We start from the raw sequence: 24,948 nt of genomic DNA on the forward strand, positions 1-24,948 counted from the left end.
CTGTGAATATACTAAAAATGACTGAACTGTACACATTAAAAAGGTTAATTTTTATCTTAGCCTTTATAAAACCAAGAGATACTATACAAACCCAAATAAACATATATTTGAGCAAAATTAGCTAAGTAAGTGGCCAGTCTACAAATTCTGTTATCTACTAGAGGTTCTCAAATAATACTTCCTTATCTCCTTTATATAGTGGCAGAGGTATATCACTGTAAAAATTAACAAAAAGACAATCTTTTTCAAATTAGCAGGGTTTAAAAACTACATTAAAGCTGAGATGTGTTTCCCTTGACTGTTTTTCCCTAGAAAAGTTTCTTTTTAACTTTTTGGTACCTTCAAAATTAGAATACAGTATCTAATATAGAGTGAAAATATATATTAAATGTCATGGTATTCTGTAAGCACAAAAACTTTCAGGTAGTATGCCACATGAAATGACACAGTGTATCTTCAACAACCATAAAAGGGCTTAAAAATGGCATCAAACACTCATATGACCATCTAGTTTGAGAAGAACAATTTGAAAAGTATTTAAAAGCTTTAGGCCTGGTGTTTAAATCAGCCCTAATGGAAGCGATAACAATAGTGTAAATAAAGTCCCAAAAAGGCTAAGAAAAAGGGATCAAGAAGATGGGATTTCAGATGGTCCTTGAAGTATACTCAGACTTTCCTTGAGGAGAAGGCAGCATGAGAGGGAGAAAACGGCATGAAACAGTCACAGAAGGAATGCCCAAGACATACAGAGTAAAACATATAGACAATCTGCAACCAGTAACTGTGTAAGGAAACAATAAAAGGTAACACTAGAAAGAGAAGTAGAGGACAGATTATAAGACTCTGACTACCACATTAAGAAATTTAAATATTTTTAAAAGTCAGTTTTAATTTTCAGGGGCAGGGTCACTCTGGAGATTGAGCTCAGGAGTGCTCTACCATTAAACCACATCCCTGGCCCATTTTATTTTGGGACAAGGTCTCACTAAGCTGCCAAGACTGGCCTTAAACTTGGAATCCTCTTGCCTCAGTCTCCCTAGGTGACTGGTTCAATTCTAATTATCTTCATCTTTGAAAGAAAAGTCTACTTAATTATTTAGTTGGTAAATTTTCTAGGCTATTTGCTGTCATTTTGAGATCTTGGCTCATGTTTTCAAATCATATTTCTCCATGGCATTCATACAAAAATAAGTAAAAATATTTTCTTACTAAGGTTAGATATAAAGCATGTCAATTTTACTAATAATTTAAGAAAACATATTTTAACCGTAAGATTGGCTATATTATTCTCCAGTGCCAATTTTTCTTCTTGCTATCTGATTTCAAATATCTAACCACACTTAATTTTTAAATTTGGTCACAAGTTGCCTTAGCACTGACTACATTAAATTTAAGACTGTTTCCAACTTAAAATCTATTCTGCCCACTTCATATTAACCCTAACGGGCAATGTCTGTTTATATCTGAGAGCAAAAAACAAAACAAAAACAAACAAACAAACCAGGAACACATTCCTCCTACCTTGCCATAAAACAGACCACAATAATTACATCTGAGACACCAGGGTAAGGGATAAGGCTTTGGTGCCTGAATAAAATTACTACAAATTATATGTTAAGTGCACCAAAAAAAGTACACAGGGAGTTTGCCTATAACACAGTGTGTCCTAGGGAAAGTTACTTAAACCATTTTGTCTTACATCTCTCATCCAGAAAAAAAGGAAAAGAAAAACAAAATACATACAGTAGTCCTCTTCTTATACAAGGTTTCACATTCTGTGATATCAATTTTATATAATTATAGTTCTAAAAGATGGGTACATCAAGACATTTTGAAAGACAAAGACTGTATTTGCATAACTTACAGTATATTGTTATATTAGTCTATTATTCATTGCTAATATTCTTTTTTTATTTGTTATTTTTAGTTACACATGACAGTAGAATGTATTTTCACATATTATACATATATGAAGTATAACTTCTTGTTGTGGTTATATATGATATGGAGTTATACTGGTTGTGAATATTCTCTTATTATGCCTAATCTATAACTATATCTGTATAGGGAATGAAAACAGCATATGTAGGGTCTGGTACTATCCACAGTTTCTGATATTCACTAGGGGTCTAAGGACATATCTCCTAAGGATATAATTATAATGGATCTAATAGGGATTGTTGTTAAGACTCCATGGCTTTAAGTACATATAAATCTCTTTAAAACAGTACTTACACATAGTAAACATCATATGTTAGCTATTTTATTCACTGTAGTGTCAGTTTGACCAAAGTAATTCTAGTCTACTCTGTTTACTGAACTCTTGCCTAAAATCATGCTTAACACATAGATGAACAATAACTGTTGAATAAATAAGAAATATTTTGTTCAAAGAAGAGGAGTGCAGAAAAATATTATTTGTTTTATCTTATTTTTTGAGTGCCAGGGATTAAGCCCAGGACCAATCTTGCCTGCTAAGCAGACCCTATATGACTGAGCTATTCCATATCCCAGCCCTAGATAAGCACTACAGAAAGGAAAACAACAAAGTGGGTTAAATATTCTGCTTTTCCTCCTCTGCATTCAAGAAATGTCCACCTACCTGAGAGACTATTTTCTCTTAGTTGTGTTGGGAAGTATAATGGGGAGGGGAGGGAAGAAAAGGAAGGAAAGAAAGAAGGAAAGACAAAAGAAGTCTGGGACAAGTTTATGAATGTCTCAATTTCCTCACCTTTAAAACTGAAAAACCAAGGCAGGCACGATGGCACGCATCTGTAAATCCAGCAACTCAGGAGAGTGAAGTAGGAGGACTGAAAGTTCCAGGCCAGCCTGAGCAACTCGGTGAGCATCACAGTTTGGATGTGAGGTGGCTCCCAATATACAGAAGGGAAGTATTAGACTACAAGACTGTAACCTGATTGGTCTATCTCAGTTTAAATGGACTATTGGAGTGGTAACTGTAAGCAGGTGGGGTATATACTGAAGGAGGTGGGTTACTGGGCAGAGGGTTAGGAGGTGCCTTAGAAGGGTTCATCTTCCCTTCAGCCCTTCTCCAACCCATGCTTCCTGGCAGCCAGAAATGAAGCAGTGCTCTTCTATCACACCCTTCTGCCATGATGGTCTGCCTCACCTTGGGACCAGAATAATGGAGTGGTATATCATAGTCTAAACCACTAAACAGACAGCCAAAATACACTTTTTCTCTTCTAAGTTGTTCCTGTTGGATCTTTTGGTCACAGTGATGTAAAACTGATTAAGACAAAAAGTGGCACCAGGAGTGGGGTTATTACTGTGACTAATGTGACCATGTGGTTCAAAAGTCTTTGAAACAGGCTTGCAGGAGGAGTTTGGAAAAGTTTGCACAAGGGTTAAAATGTTGTAAGCATAACTTAACAAGCAATTCTGGTGGGAGTCCAAAAGATCAAAATGCCAATAAGAATAGACAGCAAGTACTATGCACATGATGTTTCAGAAGGAAATGAGAGCTCTATTGGAAACTGGCCTGGAAGCCACTTGTGGTACATTCTGGCAAATAACTTTTTCTGTTTTACCCACATCCTGAGACTTTGTATACAGCTCAATTTAGAAGAGATGTACTAATTAATCTGGTAGAGAAAATTTCAAGGTAGTTTAACATTCAGGTAGTGGTATGGATATTGCTGGCAGCATTTAGCTAAGTATACTGTGAGAACTGGTAAGAAAAAGCAGGATAGGAAGATTTATAAAACTTATAATTTGACCAGAAAAGTGCATGTAAAAGAAAGCTGTGCTTATTAAAGAGGTTGGAGCCATGAAGAGAGGCTAAGTACTTTGCACAAAGAACTAGAGAAACAATGGTCTGAAGACATCTCAGGATTTTGCCAGACCATATCCACTAGCAGGTCTGAGGGTGTAAAAGGGAAATTTCCTTTACAAAGAGATCACGAAGGTTCCTTGATAACACTGTGGGACTAGGAAGTTGTTTTACTGTGCATAGCTGCCGAGACACTCAGAGGTCATGTTCCCCAGGGGCCCAGCTATTGCTAATCTAGCAGGAAACCTTGACATCATCCACATGGCACAAGTTCCACAGAAATTCAAGATGCTAGATTTAGTGGTCGTGCAGGCTTCCACTAAGATTTCAAAGGAAGGCCTTGGAGACCAGGCAAAGTATAGCAGTATCAGAATTCCTGTGGGCATTTGGTTCACTGCAAAAGAAAACAGGATGTACCCAATAAATATCTGCTGTTGTTATAGTTGAAACCCTCCTCCTCTACTTGAGACCCCAAGAAATCTGGAATTAAATATTTTAAAAATTCTGCATTATGAAGGAAATAATTTTTTCCCCCTCTTCTTTAAACTATATAGTGAGTCTCCCATCAAAATCAATGTCAAGTTTAAGGTCTCCTAAAAAGAAACATCTGCCTCTTAAATTTCTATTACACTGACTTTTGTTTCCAATTCATATTCTCTCTGGTTTTGATTTTAATTGTGTATAGGAATAAGCAAATACAGGAATGAATGACCAAACTGAATAACAAAGTGAACAAAAAATATCAAGTTGAATTCCAAAACTAATCCTAGTTATTCAAAGATTCTGGAAATTCAATACAGAATCCAGACTATTTTAAAATTACTACACTTTACTAAATTAGCCTACAAATTTAATTTGAACATGTAGAAAAGAATTTCCAAATTAAAAATATGGCTTACATATATAACCACCATAAGTGAGGGCAATAATGAGGATTTTGGCTGAAAGTAATTCTTAACCTGTAGGGACATTATGTCTTACATGGAAAGGCTTAATTTATTGCTTTTAATAGATGCTTCTTGGGTTGGGGATTTAGCTCAAATGGTAGAGTGCTTGCCTTGCATGCACAAGGCCCTGGGCTCAATCCCCAGCCCCCCCCCCCCCCCCCACACACACACACAAAGAGATGCTTCTTGCTTACAGGGACTACATTATGAACAGTTAATTCAAACCATCAAAGAAAGAAGACAGATTTAGGTGTGGTGATGCACACCTATAATCCCAGCTACTCACAAGGCTGAGGCAGGAATGTTGCAAGCAGAAGGCCAACATGGGCTGCTTAGTAAGAACTTGTCTTAAAAAAAAATTAAAATTAAAATTAAAAAATAAAAGTCTAGGAATATAGCTCAGTTATGCAGCAGTTGCCAAACATATGCAAGGCCCTGGAATTCATCCTTGATACTGAGAGAATTTAAAAAAAAAAGAAAGAGAAAAAGAAAACCATATTTTTCAGTTTGAATCAAAATATAGTGGCAAATTAAAAGTGATTAGTAGAAGGAAACATGATAGGAAAGCATATTCCTTTCCCTGTCACTAAAAGCTTCGTTATTAATAACAAGTATTAACTAAAAAGATGTCAGCTAAAATTTCAGTTGTGTTTCTTTACAAAGGTTAGAAGTTGGATCTATTTCTTCAAGAAAGGTCAGGATTTTATCTGCCTAGTTAAGAAAAATAGAAACCTCAATCAGAAATCAGCTTCAATAATAACAATTATCATGGACTTAAGTTTGCAAAATGCAAAATAAAAACAAAAGAAAAAAAATCCCAATTAAAAAATGGACAGGCTAAGGTATGGTGGCATCTGCCTGTAACCCTAGCTACGTTTGAAGTTGAGGCAGAAAGGTCACTTGATCTGAGGGATTTATGACTTCCAGACCAGCCTGAGCAACATAGCAAGACCCTGTCACAAAAACACAGGACAAGCTGGGCATGGTAGAGCACATTGATAATCTCTGTAACTCAGGAGCTAAAGCAGGAGGATCAAAAGTTCAACTTCAACCTGGGGTAAATGGATGAGATCCTGCCTCAAAATAAAAAATAAGAAGGGTTAGGGATGTAGTTCAGTCATAAAGAGTTCCTAGGTTCAATTCTCAATAACAAACAAAAAGCAAAACAACACAGGACAAAAAACTCGAATAAACATTTTCCTAAAAATATACAAATGGCCAATAAACACTTGACAAGATGTTCAACATGATCAGAAACTATGGATTATAATGAGATACCACTTCTCACCCACTAGGATGTCTACTATCAATAAAACAAATAATAACAAGTGCTGGGAAGGATATGAAGAGACTAGAGTCCTTGTGAAATGATGGTAGGAATGTAAAATGACATAGCTGCTGTGGAAAACATTGTGGGAGATTCTCAAAAAATTAAACATTGTATTACCATATGACCAGAAACTCACAATAGCCAAAAGGCAGAAGTAAATCAAGTGTCCACTGATGGATGAACTAAGAAACAAAAAGTGGTATACACACACGATGGAATATTATTCATCCTTAAAAATGGAAGAAAATGTCAGGGGTTGGCAGGAGGAGAAAATGTGGAGTTAGTATTAAACAAGTACAGAGTTTCTGTCAGGCAAGTTCTAGAAATGGTAGTAAAAGTTGTACCACAGTGCATATACTTAATGACACAGAGATGTACACTTAAAATGGGTAAAATGGCCAATTCTGTGTTATGTACATTTTCCTAAAAATAGTTCATTAAATGTCTTAGCATTCTTAAATTAGAAAAGGATATTATACTTTGATGATCTGAACCTATACAACTTAGCTTAATGTTTTATGTAAAAGAACAAATCTGATTTTTTGCCTCTTTTTCCTTTAAATTAAAAAAAAAAAAAAACCCTTCTTTTATAAGAAGGTTCTCAATTTGAGATAGAAATTCAGAATTATAAAGTTGAGTAGAGGAATAGAAGAAGACAGAAGAGATTACAAAACAAAGCAAAAGAAAACACACAAAAAAACCTTGTTTAGGTGTTTCTTCCTCTTTTTTAGTCTCCTCATCCTCTAAGGTAGGACTTTCCCGGGAAGAGATGTCCTGTTGGCTAGAGTTTTTCAATAGTACAGGATCAATTTGTGCTTTCAGGAGTGCAAGAGTCTCAGCCAACTCGTTTCGATTTCTAAACAAGGGAAGAAACAAGACAGTATAAAAATCTTTCCCCTATTCTAAAGACTTTCTGAATAATACCTATTGGAAATTAATAAGAAAAAAGAAAAACACACTTAGGAATATTAAAACACTGGTGCAGCTAGCCATAATTAATCCTGAATTCTAAAAATAAGATTAAGAATACACACTAAAATACATTATTGACCAACAAGGAGTCTTATTCTCTTTTTAACTGGTACAATATATTTATATCTAATAGTGGGATTCGTATTTACATATTTATACATGCACAATAAAACAGATTATTCTCTCTTTTAATTAGAAAGGCAAAGCATATCTCTTTGGATGAAAGTAAAAAACAGGACACTAAATGAAAATCAGCTTTTAATCATGTAAAAATATTATGTAATCTCTAAGGAGATAATAATCAATGTATAACTTGAATGAAGAAGTAGTTTTTTAAATAAAGTTGATTCATTTGGAAAGAACCTTTTAAATCTTCAGAGACAACATTTTATACTTTTATAAAATTATGACCTATAACTTTATGAATAATTATGGCAAAAAGCCAGCTCTAATAACAAGTTCAAAAACATATAAATTTAGTTGATGACTTTGTTTTGCCAATTATGTATAACTAAACCTGAGAATTCAGTTTGATTTAACAATACAAGGAAACCCCCCATAAATAAAATTCTAATCTATAAGTTATTTTTTCTAGCAAAAGCTGAAGTGTGGTATGGTTAGTTTAAATGCTACTTAAAAAATTAAAAAACATGGATATTTTTCCTGCTCAAAGAATACGAAATGGAGAGTATGAAACGGTCTACGAGTTCAGAAACTTAGCTCTAGATCTGACACTAAGTTAATCAATGACATGACTTTATTCCTCCAATTTCTCAAAGAACTGTGCATGTACCTTGAATTCCATGTATTTAGATGACATTGGTGGTTTTCTTTTCAGTCGTGTCATGTATATATCCCCTATCCTATTCATTTCTAGATCCATGCCAGTTAAGACTATACTGCTTGAGACTCTAAAAAAATGTTTAATGAATGAATATGATACTTGCCCATAAATAAGATGGCTAGGTGCATCTGGATAAGTCATATACATATTATATAGTCCTTTTCAGAAATGCTTGGGAAAAGAAGTGTTTTGGGTTTTCAGATTTTTTTCAGATTCTGGAAAATTTACACAAAGCGATATCTTATGAATGAGACCCAAGTCTGAACCCAAAATTCATTTTCATATATTGTGTCCTACATACAATTAGAAGGTAATTTCCACATTTTAAATCATTTTGTACATAAAATAATGCTTATAAGCACAGAATCATCAGAAAGCAAAGGTGTCACTATCTCAGCTTCCATGTGGACAAATTTTAAGATATTTGGCATAATCACCTTTCCTGTCTCTGAGTTTATATGCTACCAAAAAACAATTATTTTATTGTACTTATTTAGATACGATTACTTAAGAGTACAAAATATTGCCAGGTATGGTGGCATACACCTGTAATCCCAGCAACTCAAGAAGGCTGATGAGGCAGGAGGATTACAAATTTGAGGCCAGCTTCAGCAATTTAGTTAGACCCTAAGCAACTTAGTGAGAGAGACTCTGTTTCAAGATAAAAAATAAATAGGGGTGGGGATGTGGTTCAGTAGTAAAGCATCCTTGGGTTCAATCCCCAGTATTAAAATAATAATAATAATAATAATAATAAATATATATATGTATGTACACACACACAGAGAAAGAGCATACCATTCATGAAGTAAAAAAAAATGATGTATTCAGGGTTATTAAGCAGCACAATAGCCTATGCCATTTCACAAAACAACAAACAATAGGAGGTTTTAATCTCTACCTATAATAATGCTTTGATTAAAATGTTAATGTGCATGGTTTTGTGTTTTCTAATGTGAGGAGAAAGCATATCAGAAGCAGGAAAGGGACCGAGAAGAGAATCTTTTGGGGATGAAGGAACATTCTGCTGGATGGTTTTTGAAAATGTTTCCTCCAGAGTCATAGTCATCATGAACAACAGTTTTTGTTTTAGAAGTCTTTGATTTTATAAACTAACTTGATTTCTTATTTTGTTATTAATCCATACTTCTCTGGGTCTTCAATAAGACCATCATATATTTTGATGCTGTCATCTACAGGAATGAAGTCTGCAGAATTAACAGCATCACCTTCCTTGTGAACTATGTCAGGATTACCTTGATTCATAACCATTTTGGCTATTTCACCAACAGTCAATGACTGCACAACTGGAGTCTCATTATCAATTTTATAACCGGCTTACCATCAGACTCTAAAGTTATATATATTTTTTTTTTGCAAAAATCGTTTATTTTTTAGTTGACATGCAGAATGCTTCAAAGTCATGACTTTATTCATTGAAATCCAAGAACACAGCTGCAAGACAGAGGTCACACCAGGAGGCACAACTACATCATTAGTCACTGTGTTTTAAGCATTGGCAACATCATGTGAGGCACTGGAAAAATAAATCCCTTTTTTTAAACTTTTCACATCTACACTTCTGTTTACTTTTGCTAGCATGCTGTTTAAGAATGTGTTTTTTAAAATGTGTTCTTCATTGATCTAAGGATATCTTCATCACATGGCTGAATTAATAAGTGCCCATTTTGGGGAAAGTACATGGCATAAACATTATTTTTGAAAAGATTATTACTTGGAGGATAAGCAGAACAATTGTCAAGGAATAATAAAATCTTGCAATTATCATCCAATCTAGAGGATGATAAAAAATGTTTGTGAAAACAATCAGAAAAGATGTCCCTGGTGATCTATGCCTTCTTGTAAGCATATTAATGAGCTGGTAAAAAATTCATTCCTATAAAACAGGGGCACACAAGCTTTTTCCCATCGCAAGTTTACACTCCTTAAGCCTGCTTCATTAGCACATTCAAGCAGATGTTCTCTCGTTGGCATTTTGAATTTCTGCAGGGCCAACTCATCACCTTTAATCAGTGTCTTTCTGAGTCAATTAAGCCAAAAGAGTGATAAGTTTTGTCAGAATTACACACTTGTTCTGGGTTCAGATTTTCAACATTGATGACCCTGGCAAACTCATTAATGAACTTCTCCATTGCTTTGTTATCAGCAGTTGCTTTATCATCACAAATCTTTAAAAATTTAGTTCCTACTGAATCCCTTTCCCCTACCAAAGAGAGGAGAGATCAGAGTTTTGATTCCTATAACCATGTTATTAGCTTTATTAATTCCAAAGCTTAAAATGAATGTAATCAAACAGTATATACTTTTTGGCTTCTTTCAAACATGAGGATTTTGAGGCAAATCAATATAATATGAGGTCATTCCTTTTTATAGCTTAGTAGTAATCCATGAGTACTGCTAAGGATAAAGATGCTATGAACACTCTTATACATGTTTTTGAAAATTTGCTTTCATTTGTCTAATATAAATGCACAGGAGTGAAACTGATGGGTTACAGGATAACAGTGCATTAACATATGAAGAAATTACCAAACTTGTAATGTTTGTACCATTTTTAATTTCTACTACCTACCAAGGTATAAGAGTTCCAGTTGCTCTGAATCCTTGTTAACATTTGGTGGTGTCATTTTTATTCTAGATATTATAGAGGCAGAACCTCCTGGTGATTTTCAATGGAAATCACTCACAAATATTGATGCTGGATAGTTTTTAATATGAATATTAGTAAACAAACATATTTTTAAAAATATTTTTTATTAGTTGTCGATGAACCTTTTTTATTTTTTATTTGTATGTTGTGACAAGAGTCGAACCCACTGCTTCACACATGCTAGGCAAGCACTCTACCACTGAGCCACAACCCCAGTCCACAAATATATTCTTCATGAAGGATTTGCTCAGCAGTCTGCCTTTAACTTCATCTCCCTTAGTAGACTTGGTACCTAACCACTTTCAATAGTGCCCCTCTGATTGTAAAGAAACATCTGATAAAGTCTTCTCTAATTAAGACCTCTTTTTGTTAAAATTCTCTCATCATTAATGACCAAATGTTGTCATATTTTTGTCATATTCACATTACCTTTGGGGGGTATTCTTTGCTGACCTTTTTCATTCATATATAAATTCTCTTTACTATTATGGTGAATAATATCATTTATAATATATATTATTTGATGTAAAAATACCTTTATCCTCTTTCATGGGGGCCTAATTGAAGATGAACTAACTGTAACAAATACGTTTCTTCTGTAGCAATTCTATTTTGAACATTATTTGGAACAAGTAAGACATTAGCTGGAGATTAAATATTTTTGTTATTAAAACTTATTAATACCTGATTAAATGATACAAAACTGCCATTTAAAACTGCCATTTCTACAAATCAAAAAGTTCAAAATGTTGATAATTTCATATGGTTCAATAAAATTTAACAACTTTTACTTTTATTCTATTGTCAATCTCACATCTTTTACCAATTTAAAATAAAATTGTTTCCAATCTATCTCATATACTACATTAATAATTTTGCAACAAGCAAAAATGGAAATTGTTATTTCACATAAGATATAAAACTGGTGATGCTGACATAGTTCTAGTGGAAAATCAAATATGTAAAATTTGGCAGATTTTTGTTTTTAGAAAAAATACTCCCTTTGATTTTTAATTTACAGTGCTCAATTATTTTTATAAATTTATCTATCATTTAAAAAGGCTGACTTACTGGCTTTAAAAAACTAGAATTCTGAAGACTAGAGATAATCTTTGTTGTCTATTAAAAGACAGTTGGAAGCAGATTTCTAACAACAGCTGATCTCTAAGAAAGTCAACAGTATTATTTTTAAGAAATTGCTTTAAGGAAAAGAAGTAGAATTTTCATTTTGCTAGTAAAAAATACAATTTGCTATTTAAGAAAAATATCTAAATACAGCTGATGAAGCAAAAAAGCCATAATTCCATTTGCTTTACATATTCTTTCCTTATTATCTGTGTTTCTTACAGAGTTTCTTGTTAAAAAAGATTAATCCCTCTTTAAAACTACTTCACACACACCTCCAGGTTTAATTAGAGAACGCTTTTGACAGCATTTATCACAGTCTTGAGACAATTATGTCTCTGCAATGTAAGAAAAGTAAATGTTTTTGCTCTTATCAAACACAGTTCTACACCTCCTTAATATATATCCACTCATCATGGTTAAGCCCTTGAGAAAGTATTCCACAAATGAATCCTTTAAATATGTGAAGAGAGTTATGTATGCCTAAATTTCTGCTATATCAAGCATTTTCATTTCATTCAAAAATCTTTTTTGGATTTTTCCTATGAGGGACTTGCTCCACCACATTACTAAATACTACATTGCAGGTGTGATCTCATCTGAAACAAGTGGGATGATACTTTACATTATTTTGAGTACCAAATACATCTGCATGACAAGCGATATCTTCCCTCTGCCTCCCCGCTGGTGGTGCTGGGGAATCAAATACAGGGCCTCAAGCATTCTAGGCAAGCACCCTATCACTAAGCTAGACCCACAGTGAGTTTGGGAGGAAGCAAAAAGAACACTATGCTTTTCACATTTAGCCTTCACAAAATGAACTTATGTGGAGAAGACATGTCAATAGTAGTTTCACTGTTGGTAAGTTAAAGCTATCTGAAATGCCATGCCACAAAACACCTCATTTATATGAGAGAGCTGAAAATCTGAGGAAATCTACTGTACTTCTCCAGAAAATACACATACTATATACAATTAAAGGCTATTCTTCGTAACATAAGGGATTTCACAAGTAACTAAAACCCAGCCAGAGATGCCAGAGCTGTATCATTTATTACTAAATCCCTAATTGGTTATTAGCACATTTTCAATTATATGAGTTGGTTTGCAATATAAATCTATAAAATTTAGAGAAATAAGGAATATCAGTGTATTAATCAGGTGTTCCAAAATGAGATTTTATTATTCAAAATCAGAATTGACAAACCCAATGGTTTCTGAATGGCCCCAAATATATCTGTATTATTTGGGCAAGGTTCCCAGGAACATATGTAGATAGGAATAACTTATTTAGAGAGGTCTTCAAGATGGCTAAAAATAATCTGGCATCAATTCACTGAAGAACTGGTTCCTCTGTGGTTCTGAACATAAGAAAACTATGTTCAGGCATTCTGTGTGAGCATATGCTTCTAAACAATTCCCACATATATACACCATTTTATGATTACCATAAATACATATTTACACATGGAAAGAGGATTTTAAAAACAAACAAAATTGCAGAAGTGGTCAGGAATGGTGGCACATGACTATAATCCCAGTTACTCAGGAGGATAAGGCAGGAGGATTTCAAGTTGCCAATATTAGCAACTTAATGAGAACCTGTTTCAAAACTTTTTTTAAAAGGGCTGGGAGGTATCTTGAGTTCAAAGCCAGCCTCAGCAAAAGCAAAGCACTCAGTGAGACTCTGTCTCTAAATAAAAAAGGGCTGGAGATGTGGCTCAGTGGTCCAGTGCCCCCAAGTTTAAACCCTGGAAAAAAAAAAAAAAGGGCTGGAATGTAGTTCAGTGCTAGAATGTCTCTGGGTTCAATGTACAAAAAACAGACAAAAAAATTTTTAATTAAAATTAAGAACAAAAAAAAGAATGCAGAAGCAAAGGGAATAAAGTCTGGGGAAACATTCAAGGATAAGAGGTAAAAGTAGCATCAATAAAATTCGGACCTTTCTTCAATGAAGAAACTAAGTTTGAATCTTTGGGGTTACAAATGTTAAGAAAAGTCAATACTGGAGGATGGGACTGTAGCTCAGAGGCAGCTCACTTGCCAAGCACTTGCAAAGGCACTGGGTTCAATCCTTAGCACCACATAAAAGGCATGCTGTCCATCCACAACTAAAGATAAAGAATAGCCAATACTTTAAAAACTGGGAAGAAAAGAGCAAATATTTACAGAGCATGTTTTATGGTCTTAGCATCATTTTTTATATATTCCTCACAACTTTTTAGGGAAGTATTATCATCTTTGTTTTAAAACACAAGAAAGCAGCTCTCAGAGAAATGAAGTGCCTATAGACAGTAAATGGAGGAACCCATATTCAGTGTTAATGCAAATATTTCATTCACATCATGCATTAGGGTATAATCTACTTAAAACATTAGTTGTTTTAAGCATGCATGACTAAATAAGAGTAATTATTATTCTTTTTCTCTGCCCTATTTTCTTGATCAACAGAGTAAGACAGAATACTTTTTAAATAATTATAGAAGTTGAATATGAGGAACTGTAGACATGCTAGTAAAACCTCAAGAACAGAACTCCAGTAAGTGTCTGCATTCACTGGGAGAGATGGTAAGTAAATTGTACTTCAGGAATACTTTGTTTACCTTCATTTAGGAAATTAACTACAAGGAGAATCATGTAGTTATACTTGCATATAAAACAATCCCCAAAGAATTCATTCAATTCACATTTATTCTTAGAGAATGAAAAGTTGAGATTTTTGACCTATACAAATATTAAAAATTAAGTAATCACTAATAAAAATATGCTAAAAATGAAAAAGGAGCAAAAGCTGATGTGAGTTAATGTCAAAAGGAGCTTTACCTAAGCTAGCAGTTAGATATTCATGAGTTCTCCCTACTTTATAGGATCCCTGATGTTTTCAAAATTAAAATATACTATGGCTATATAAATGGGATATTTCTAAAAATGTAGCAAAGATGAAAAAGACAAAGATTCTAAAGAAAAGGTCCCAGTTTCACTCATGATTTTTAAAAAAGTTATATTTCAAGGCTGTGTATTAAGTGTTTGTTTAAATACCTTTGTTAAAACAAATTTAAAAAAATCAAAACATTTTGAAAGGACTATGACAAGAAACCACAATGTTCTTCAGAACCCAATAAAAAAATTATACACAGCAAAATTGGAAAATATACAGGGATAAGATGAATTGGGCAACTCAAAACAGCAATAAATAAGCAATGCCTAATGGAACATGATAGATAAATTAAGAACCAAAAATCACTTTTCTGGTGTTTTTGTCTAAGAATAGAAACTTTTATAAATACCACTGTACACCGTATTATCATTCAGATTATGGCTTTTTTAACTATAAGGTTAAGTCCTGATTTTGGATTAAACTGTCAAATGTTTAAATTTATTTGACAAATAACTAATTAAGTAAGTACCAAATATGGATTCTGTTTTGGGTTCTAGGTTAGGCCCTGGAAATTCCATTAAAAAGTCCATCCTTGGGGCTAGGGAGATAGCTCAGTCAGTAGAGTGCTTGCCTTATAAGCACAAGGTCCTGGGTTCGATCCCCAGCCCCCCCCCAAAAAAAAAAAAAAAAAAAATCCATCCTTGCTCAAAAATCACATGCTAATAGAGAGAAGATGAAAGTAAATAAATGTAGAGATTCGAATAAATGATACCTGACAATGCATTTCCATGAAGAGCCATCTTGATCATCTTGTTCTTCTATGTACATTCTGACATTATGATCTTGATCCAACTGGTACCAGTACATAAGGCCATCTTTGTCTCGCCCAATTGGCTGGAGACGCATAGTATCAGCATCCTCCTCATTAATAATATTCTTGAATTTAAGATTGTCATCAAACTGACACTCGCAAAGATACTGGAAAAAAAATAGTTACAACATGGCTTAAAATATTTCTAATAATAATATTTCTCCATCACAAAAAATATAACCACATAGTTGATTGAAGCAGAGTAGACAGAACAGTGTATCCATTTTTCACTATCCTCTTCCCAAATGTGTTTAAAACAATCAACTTAAAAAGATTAAGTTTAAAGTTAACATTCTAATTTTACACCATTGTATAGGTGTAAAAAAACCACCAAGGTAAAGTACCCCTGGATTAAATCCCTAGTATGTATGTATGTATGTATGAATAAATAAATAAATAAATAAATAAATAAATAAATAAATAAATAAATAAATAAATAAAACAACCACTAATAGACAAATCAAGTTATATTTCTAAAGGCATCAGTCTATTTGCACTAAAAACTCCTAAATTCTCTCACTGTATAAAATTTTCTTTTTCATCATTTTCAGTCATTGTTTAAGTTATTAAGTAATTAGACAAATAAAAATTATATATATTCACGATGTACAATATGATGTTTTGGTATGTGTAAACCATGTAGAATATCTAAATCAAGCTAAACATTTATTACCTCACATACTTATTTTTTGTGGTAAGAAAAATTAAAATCTACTCTTAGCAATTTTTAAGTATGTAATATATTGTTATTAACAAGACTATCTTGTACAATTGACTTCTTTAAATACTTTCACCTAAATGAATTTGATGAGTTTGACCAATCTCTCTCCTATTTGCCCAATACCTCCACAAGACACAGTAACCACTATTTTCTCTGCTGCTGAGAGTTCAACTCTTTATATTCCACATTTAAGTAAGAACATCGAGTGTTCTTTATATTTCACATTAAGTAAGAACATCCTGCACCTGGCTTATTTCACTTAGCACAATATGCTCCAGGTTTATCCATGTCATCATGAATGACAGTATTTCCTTCTTTTTTTTAAGCCTGAAGAATTTTCCATTTTATATATGTATATGTACATGCACTCACACATATATACCATATTTTCTCTCTCCATTTCATATGTCAATTGACAGATTCATTCCATATTATGATTAATGCTGCAGTGAACATGGGAGTGCACATAAGTGTTTCAAAAACTGATTTTATTTCCACTGAATATAAACCCACTAGTGGGAATGCTGATCATTTGGCAATTTAATTTTTTGAGAACCCTCCATACTGTTTTCCCTAAGGTTTGCACTAATTTACATTATTAAAACAGTATACAAGGGTTTTCTTTTTTTTTTTTCTTACATTTTTGCCAACCCTTATCATTGTCTAGGACTACACTGAATTTATAGATCACTATAGACAATGTGTATACTTTTAACAATTTTAATTCTTCTGACCTATGAACATGGATGTCTTCCCATTTATTTGTGTCTCAATTTCTTTTGCCAATGTTTTATAATTTTTCAGTATAGATACTTTACTTCACTGGTTAAGATTTGTTCCTACTTTAAATTTTTTTATGTTATTATAAATGGGATTGTTGTCCTGATTGTGTGTGTGTGTGGGGGGGGGTGATTAGTTATTAGTGTATAAAAACAGTACTGATTTTTCTATAATCAGTTTGTACCACATCGCTTTACTAAATTCATTTATTAGTTCTAATTCTAGTAACTTTTCAGTGGGATCTTTTGGGTTTTAGGCTAAAAGAAGTAACAATTTTACTACTTCCATTCCAATCTTGCAGTCTTTATGTTTTTTTTGTTTTTTGTTTTTTTCTTTTGACCAGCTGTGTCCTGGCTAGTTCTCCTACTACTCTGTTGAGCAGAAATACAAGAACAGTCTTATACTTGATCTTAAGAGAAAAATATTTTCAGTTTTTCACTGTTAGTTATGGTGTAGGCTCTGGGTTTATTATAAACAGTCTTTACTGAGTAAAGACATAGTCCTTCTATATCTAATTTGCTGATAACTGTACTATGAAAGCAAAGTTCAATTTTGGCAAATGCCTTTTCTGCACCTATTGATGTAATCGTGTTACACCGTGTTTTTTGATCCTCAATGTGTTGATGGTATACCACATTTACTAATTTCCATATGCTGAATGATACTTATGTACCAAGATTTGAGAATAAGTTCCACTTCATATGGTGAATGGATCCTTTAACTGTCCTATTGAATTCAGTTTGCTAGCATTTTGCTGAAGACTTCTACATCTATGCTTGCAGAAATACTGGTCCATAATTCTGCTTTCCTGTAGTGCCTTTGTTCAGTTTTGGTATCAGGGAACTGTTAGCCTCATAAAATAAGTTTGGAAGCATTCTCTTCAAATTTTGGAAAGATTTTGAAAAATATTAGTTATTCTTTAAATTTCTGATAGAATTGTTCTGCAAAGCCAACAGGTCCTGGGCTTGCTTTGATGGAAGAATTTTGATTACTGATTTAATCTGCCTACATCTTATTGGTATATTCAGATTTTCTATTTCTTCATAAATCAGTATTGCTATCTTGCATGTTTCTAGAAATTTAGTCATTTTTTTCTAGGTTATATTGTTGGCATATATTGTTCCTAGTAGTCTCTTGTGATCCCTTTTATTTGTGATATTAATTATAATGTCCTGTTAAATTTTGGGGTTTTTTTTCTTACTCTAGTTAAAAGTTTGTCAAGTTATCTTTTCTAAAAACCAACTCTTATTTCACTGATACTCTTTCTATTTTTAATTTCATTTATTTCTGTTCTAATTTTTGTTATTTCCTTCCTTCTGCTTACTTTGGGCTTAGTGTGTTCTTTTGACCTTTCCTTGACATGTAGTTAGGCTGTTTGAGGTCTTTCTTGTTTTTTTAATGTACGCATTTATCACTATGAACGTTCTTCTTAGTATTGTTTTTGCTAGATTTCACACGTTTTGGTATGTTGTTTTAATTTTCATTTGTCTTGAGGTATTTCCTAAGTTCTTCTTGATTTCTTTTTAGACCCATCGGTTATTAAGGAGTCATGGTATAAAATTTCAATTATTCTTTCTTTCTTACAGCTTTTAAACAAACATTATTCTTGAAAGGACTGTTTTTGAAGCTTGAGATATAAGCAAGTTTTCAGGGAAGGTAATCTTTCACTGATAGTTGTTTCTGGAGAACTATCAATTTAAAAAATCCTCATTTTTAAAACAGAAGTACTAAATTTTTGTTGTATATTTTATATAGGATTAGGTAACAAAGTCAGATTTCTTCTCTGAATCACCCTACCTAGGCAGGTAATAAATGAAATTCCTATCACAAACTCTGCTTTTGCTTGTGCCAGCTAGCCCAGCAGCCTATAAACTTTTTCACTGGGTATGTGTGTGTGTGTTATTTGTTTTTGCAGTGTTGGGGATAGAACCCAGAGACCCACAATGCTAGTCAAGTGCTCTCTAAACATTATGTGATCAAGCATCCTTATCTTCAAAAAAAATTCATAGTACATCCTCAACAATTATATGTGTATTACAGATATTACATTCACGTATTCATATTTATCATATACCTGTCTCTTTACCAATAATTATATACACTGTAGAAATGCACAGAAAGTTATTTCAGAAATTGAAATTTTAAAAAATTATAACCAGAAGTTCTAGGTTTTATTTGGACATTCCAATCAGAAATCTTATATACTCCTTTGGGACCACAAACTGGTCTAGGGACAGATGAGCTTGCATGATAATACACTTTGAAATATGAGTCTACTATGACATTTGGTTTTCTCAGAAACATATTACATGCATCCTGCAGATTTTCATGTCGGCTGTAAAGGTCATCAACATATAACAGTAAAATAATATAGCTACTCCATAGCCATAGTCTATCTCTGAAAAAAAAAAATGTAGGTACACTGACATTGTAGTTTAGAAATCATAAAATCTTGGGGTCCTCTGAACATGAAGCCTACTTACCAAACATTACAAATTTTAGAAGTAGTGAAAACATCATTAATTTGTTCACAAAGAATATTATTCCTCCCATATTATGCTGACACTTTGCAACTAATTATGAAGTGGGCAGAAAAAAAAAGAAAAATTTGAAAATAAATCTACATTGAGATAACTCATTTTAATCAAGTACTTTTGGTTATTTGAGGGTTTTATTAAATACCCAGTGGCATGCCCTTAGCCATCTGGAAAACAGAATCAGATAACTATTTTGGTAAATCAGTAAGAGTATCCACAACTTACAACATATGGCAATGAATGTGAAAGCTGAAAACAGTGAAAAAAAGTAATTTAAGGCAATTGCTTGACCATTCTATTACTTTCCCTGCAAGCAGAAATAAATTAAACTTCAATATGCTTTGAAGACAATTTTTTAAAAAATAGCATTTTAGAGAATAGCCTGTTTTGTCACTGAAAAATAAAGAGAAGCAAAAAAAATCTATTGTTCTCTTCATCTAACAATAAAAATGTCTATTTTTGTTCATTTTACACTTAACTGGGAGTCAAAGTGAAATTTTAAATTAAATCAAAATAATTGTAACAAATAATAAATATATTACCTTTAGGAGTGCTAGTTTACATTCAACACTCATTTCAAGGTACCCCTTCTTCTCCATCTCCCATGCCCAGGTGCTGTTAAACTCCTGGCATATCTGTCAGAAAAAGATGAATATCTTAAGAGACAAGAGCAAATTTTATTGACATTGGCAGTTTTCTCTGATTATGTTAAGTGTTCTTGCTAATACATATTTATAAAGGAAGGAGTTTACACCAAACACCAGTCCAATCTAATTCTACCCAAAAAAGGATCCTACTTAAATCCATTAAGAATGTTTACTATTGTCTGGTAACTGAATTAAAAGTAAGAAACTCTAGAGCTCTATTCTCTGCTCATTTAGGGCACATTTTTCACATCAGAATAATTATTTGAGTCTCTCTCCCTAAATGGCTTCAGTCCTTGGAGACAGGGCAACAATTTGTTCACCTTTATGCCTTAAACGGATGTATGCTAAAAATGTGCCAAAATGGACCTACAAATTTAATCAAGCCTCTCTTCAACTAAAATGGGGATTGAACTTGGGGGTGCTTTTACCACTGGGCTTTACCACCAGTCCTTTTTATTTATATTTTTGAGTCAAGTTCTCACTGATGCCAAGGCTGACATTGAATTTGCAATTCTCCTACCTCACCTCCACACCTAGCCACAGTGGAGTTTTATTCAGCCATATAAGAGAATGAAATTTCAAAGTCTTCCTGCTTGTTATGCATTAAGTCAAAATTCCAATATGGGGCTCCATTAATATGCTTTAACTTAAAAGTCTCAGATCCTTTCCCTACACAAACATTTCAGGAAAACCAGATCCACTCTAGTAAACTGGAGAAAAAAAGATATTTAAAAAAAACAACCCACTCTACTCAAAAGTCATAGGTTTATGATCTCTGAGCCAATTTTTTCAGCAATAAAAAGAGAATGATAATAATGAGGATATTAATTGAGCATGGAAAATTATGGAGAATGCCTACTAATTTGATTCCTTTTATTTCAGGGAGCAAAGAGGAAAATGAGGGGGGAGCACAGGCAACCAGCCAGGTAGGAGAAAAACAAGCAGGCAAGAAGGAATGCTAAGACAACCTTCTCAACCTAGGAATAAGACCTGGATGGACCTCTCAGAGGTCCTTTTCCTATTTTGCACTAGTGTCATTTTTGCTAACTGGACTAACAAACAAACAAACAAACATCACAATTGGTCAGTAGTAGGACAGAAAAAGAATACAATGCAAGTAGATATAAGAACTATACAATAGAATTGGGTCTTCAAGGACTCACAGGAAGTCACTCCCATTACCTAGAATACCACCGTATTTCCTCCCATTGACAGCACTGTATTTTATAAAGGAGGGGAAAAAAAAAAAAAACCACAAAACCCCAAAACATATGGAGAAAAAGGAATTTTTAGGACTAGTATACAGGCTAGACACTAAAATGAGTATATCAAAAGCTAAAAGATCAGGATCTGAATAGGCATATTGCCTCAATGAGAAAGATACAAAATACTGTTGAGAATGTGAAACAATCTGAAACAATCATAGATTGTGAATGGAAAGGTAAAACAGAGCAGCTGCTTTGAAGAAAAGGTAGGCAATTCCTCAAATTTTGGCACTGAGTTACCATAACACTTAGCAATTTCACTCCTAGGTATTATACAAGAAAAAACAAAAGCAAGTGCAGTATTGGCCAAATGGTAGAAGGAAACAAGTCAAATGTACACAAACAGTTGAATGGATAACAAAATGAATATCTGTATAATGGAATTTTATGCAGTCATAAAAAGGAATAAAATAGGGCTAAGGATGTGGCTCAGTGGAAGAGAGCTTACTTAGTATGCAAAAGTCCCAGGTTTTGATTCCCAGCACTACAAAATAAATTAAAAAATTAAAGGGGGGGGCAGGTAGTGTTGAAGTAGTGATATATACTATAGCATAGATGAACCTTGAAAACATATTAATAAAAGAAACTAAAAACAAAAGGTCATATATTGCATGATTTTATGTATAAGAAATATCCAGTCAGAGAAATCCAGATGCAGAAAATGAATTAGTAGTTGCCAGGGAATAAGGGAAAGAATGAATGGGGATGGCTCCTAATGGACAGGGATTTCTTTTATGAGTAATAAATACGTTTTGGAAATAAGATAGGTTGCATACTTGTAAATGTACCAGAAAACTCTGATCGTAGTCTATCAAGAAAAATAAAATCTCTAATATAGCTATTTTATATTCATAAATTATATTAACCATAGTAATATACCTAAAATGGAAAGAGTATATTTACAAAGTACCTCTTATCAAATAATCTTCTTCGATCAGTAATCTAGAGGAAACATAAATAGGAAGGGATGGAGGGCTTTAAAATCACAGACTGAGAGATTCAAGTCCTGGCTTTCCCTATCAGCAGTGTGATCTTACTGAGTCAATCACCTATTTGAATTTTAGTTCCTTCATCTATAAAGCAGAGATTTTGTTGTTAGTAAAAGAGATAAGGAAAATGCCTATCATTTATTCACTATGTCATATCTCCATTATATAAAGGCGAAGCTGAAAATAGTTCAAGAAGATCACTGGAAGGAACAATCAGAACAAAAGTAGGGGATGAAGGCAATGAGATAAGAAGTAAGTCAATAATCTTTAAAACATAGGAAAATATTTTTTACAACTCTTCAGATTCAGATATATATATATATATATATATATATATATAAACATGTTTAAGAATCAAAATATTAGTCATGACTAATTACGTTCACAATTTCCTGTGGTCACTACCACTTTTTATTTCCAAAATATTTTCATTATCCAAACAGAAACTCTTTGACCATTAAATTCTCCTCTCACCTCACAGTACCTTGTTAATAACCTCTAATCTGCTTTCTGTATCTATGAATTTACCTATTTTAGATGGTTCATATAACTGGAATCAACCAATATCTGTCTCTTTGCATCTGGCTTTTTTAACTTAGATACTATTTCATGTAGATATACATTTTTAAGTATTTTTTTAGCTGTTAACAGATTTTTATTTGATTCATTTATTTGTTTGCGGTGCTGAAAATCAAACCCAATGCCTCATACATTTGAGGCAAGCGCTCTACCACTGAGCCACAACCCTGGCCACTCATGTAATTATATTTAATGCAGCATTCATTCATCTGTTGGTAGATACTTGGGTTGTCTACTTTTGGCTATAATGAATAATAATGCTTACTAAATATTGGTAGACAAGTATCTGTACTGGTCTTTGCTTTTGATTATATACCTAGGAATGAAACTTCCAGGTCATATGACAAATCTATGGTTAACTTTCTGAGGAACTGCCAAACTCCCTTCCATAGCATTTTCAAGAGGATGTTGGATCCTAATTGCTCCACAACTTGTCAATCCCTCTTTTTTTGTTTTTTTAATAATTATCCTATTAGGTATAAAGTGTATCTTATTGTGGTTTAGAACTGTATTTTTCTGACTACTGATGTTAGGCCTCTTTTCATGTGTTTGCTGGTCTTTGTATATCTTTGTTTGGAGAAATGTCTATTTAAATCCTTTGCCCATTTTTAAACTAGGCTGTCTTTTTGTTGTTAAGTTTTAGGAGTTCTTTTTATATTCTGGATATTAACTCTAACCAGTTATAAGATTTGTAAGGTATGCAATTTATAACATATCTCCCATTTTATTTCTTCTTACTTTCTTCATAATGTTCCCTGATGCACAAAAGTATTTAATTTGGATGAAGTCTTATTGGGCTATTTTTTCTTTTGTTCTTTAACTATTTTGATGTCATATCTAAGCATCCAATGCTAAATCCGAGGTTACGAAGACTTTCCATCTGTTTTCATCAAGAATTTTATGGATTTAATTATGTTGTTGCTCCAGTTTGAATTAATTGTTGTATAGAGCAGAAAGTAGAATATCTGCTGCATTTGCAAGTTTTTTTCAAAAAATAAGTTTTTCATACTACAGGCAAGAAAGGATGTTTTAAAAATACTATATAGTTAAGTACTCAGTAAATTTATTCATATACTGCATTCTCATTTTCAGCTCAGTCAAAATTCAAGAAAAGTATGCATCATTAATACAATAATTCTTCTCAATGAATTTCTAAAACATTTTATATTTATGATGTTTTAGAAAAAGATATTTTACTTGAGGCTTGGCTTATCTGCTTAGCTAATACAATGAGGAACAACTCTAAGTCACTATTTTTATGCAACTTCTTTCAAAACATTGACATATCTACAAGTGTGTGTTTACTAAGTAAATATCTATGGCTATGAAGGAGCAGTACTTTTGAGTATATAATTGAGAGGCCATAACCAATACAATTATACATGTAAATTAAAAATAGGACTGGGGATATAGCTCAGTGGTGGAGCACTTGCCTAGCATGCTCAAGACCCTGGGTTTGATCCCTGAAACCACAAAAAGAAAAAGAAAAAAATGAATAAAAATAACTTTAGAGATAGAAGCAGGTTCCTGAAGTCTACCTATGCAGTACTATCAACCATGGGAAATTTCTAAGCTATAATTAAAGCATTACTGCATGGTTCCCTATGGGAAAGCATTTAAATATGCTGTTATGATAAAACATTAAATGGACCACCTGATGACATACAGGAGTAGAAAATGAAGAAAAATATAACCCAACATTTATACATTCACAAGCATAAATAATTTGGACCAAGTTTCTGTCATTTCCAAAGGAATATCAGCCATGGAAGAAAAAGTTCCCTAAAAACGCTTTGCTGATTCTATGGTAATTTAATACTAATATTTAAACAAAATTTGTTGAATTCCAACAATTTGACAAGCTATGTACTATGCTGAGGGTATTCACATAAAATTTCATTTAAAAAAAAAAGGGTCAAAGAAGTAATTTCACTAAACTTGTATACCCAATAATTAGTAGAGTCAGGTAGTTTCATCATTACAAATCCAGTATTCATTC

The 24,948-nt window shown here is 33.0% G+C and overlaps 1 protein-coding gene across 2 annotated transcripts in view; it reads right to left on the reverse strand.

The window, feature by feature from the left end:
• RSF1 (remodeling and spacing factor 1) overlaps positions 1-24,948 on the reverse strand; it is a 135,702-nt gene that overhangs the window by 43,384 nt on the left and 67,370 nt on the right. The window contains exons 3-5 of one of the 2 annotated variants that reach the window (XM_079105087.1): positions 20,012-20,104; positions 15,333-15,538; positions 6,772-6,926 (exon numbers count right to left, since the gene is read on the reverse strand). In XM_079105087.1, coding sequence (XP_078961213.1) covers positions 6,772-6,926; positions 15,333-15,538; positions 20,012-20,104 — 454 coding nt within the window. Of the gene's footprint in view, positions 1-2,731; positions 3,963-6,771; positions 6,927-15,332; positions 15,539-20,011; positions 20,105-24,948 lie in introns of those variants that run through there. The other variant, XM_079105088.1, reaches the window with a different exon arrangement.

The sequence above is a fragment of the Sciurus vulgaris genome, assembly GCF_902686455.1.
Source record: "Sciurus vulgaris genome assembly, chromosome: 11".
Taxonomy (NCBI): domain Eukaryota; kingdom Metazoa; phylum Chordata; class Mammalia; order Rodentia; family Sciuridae; genus Sciurus; species Sciurus vulgaris.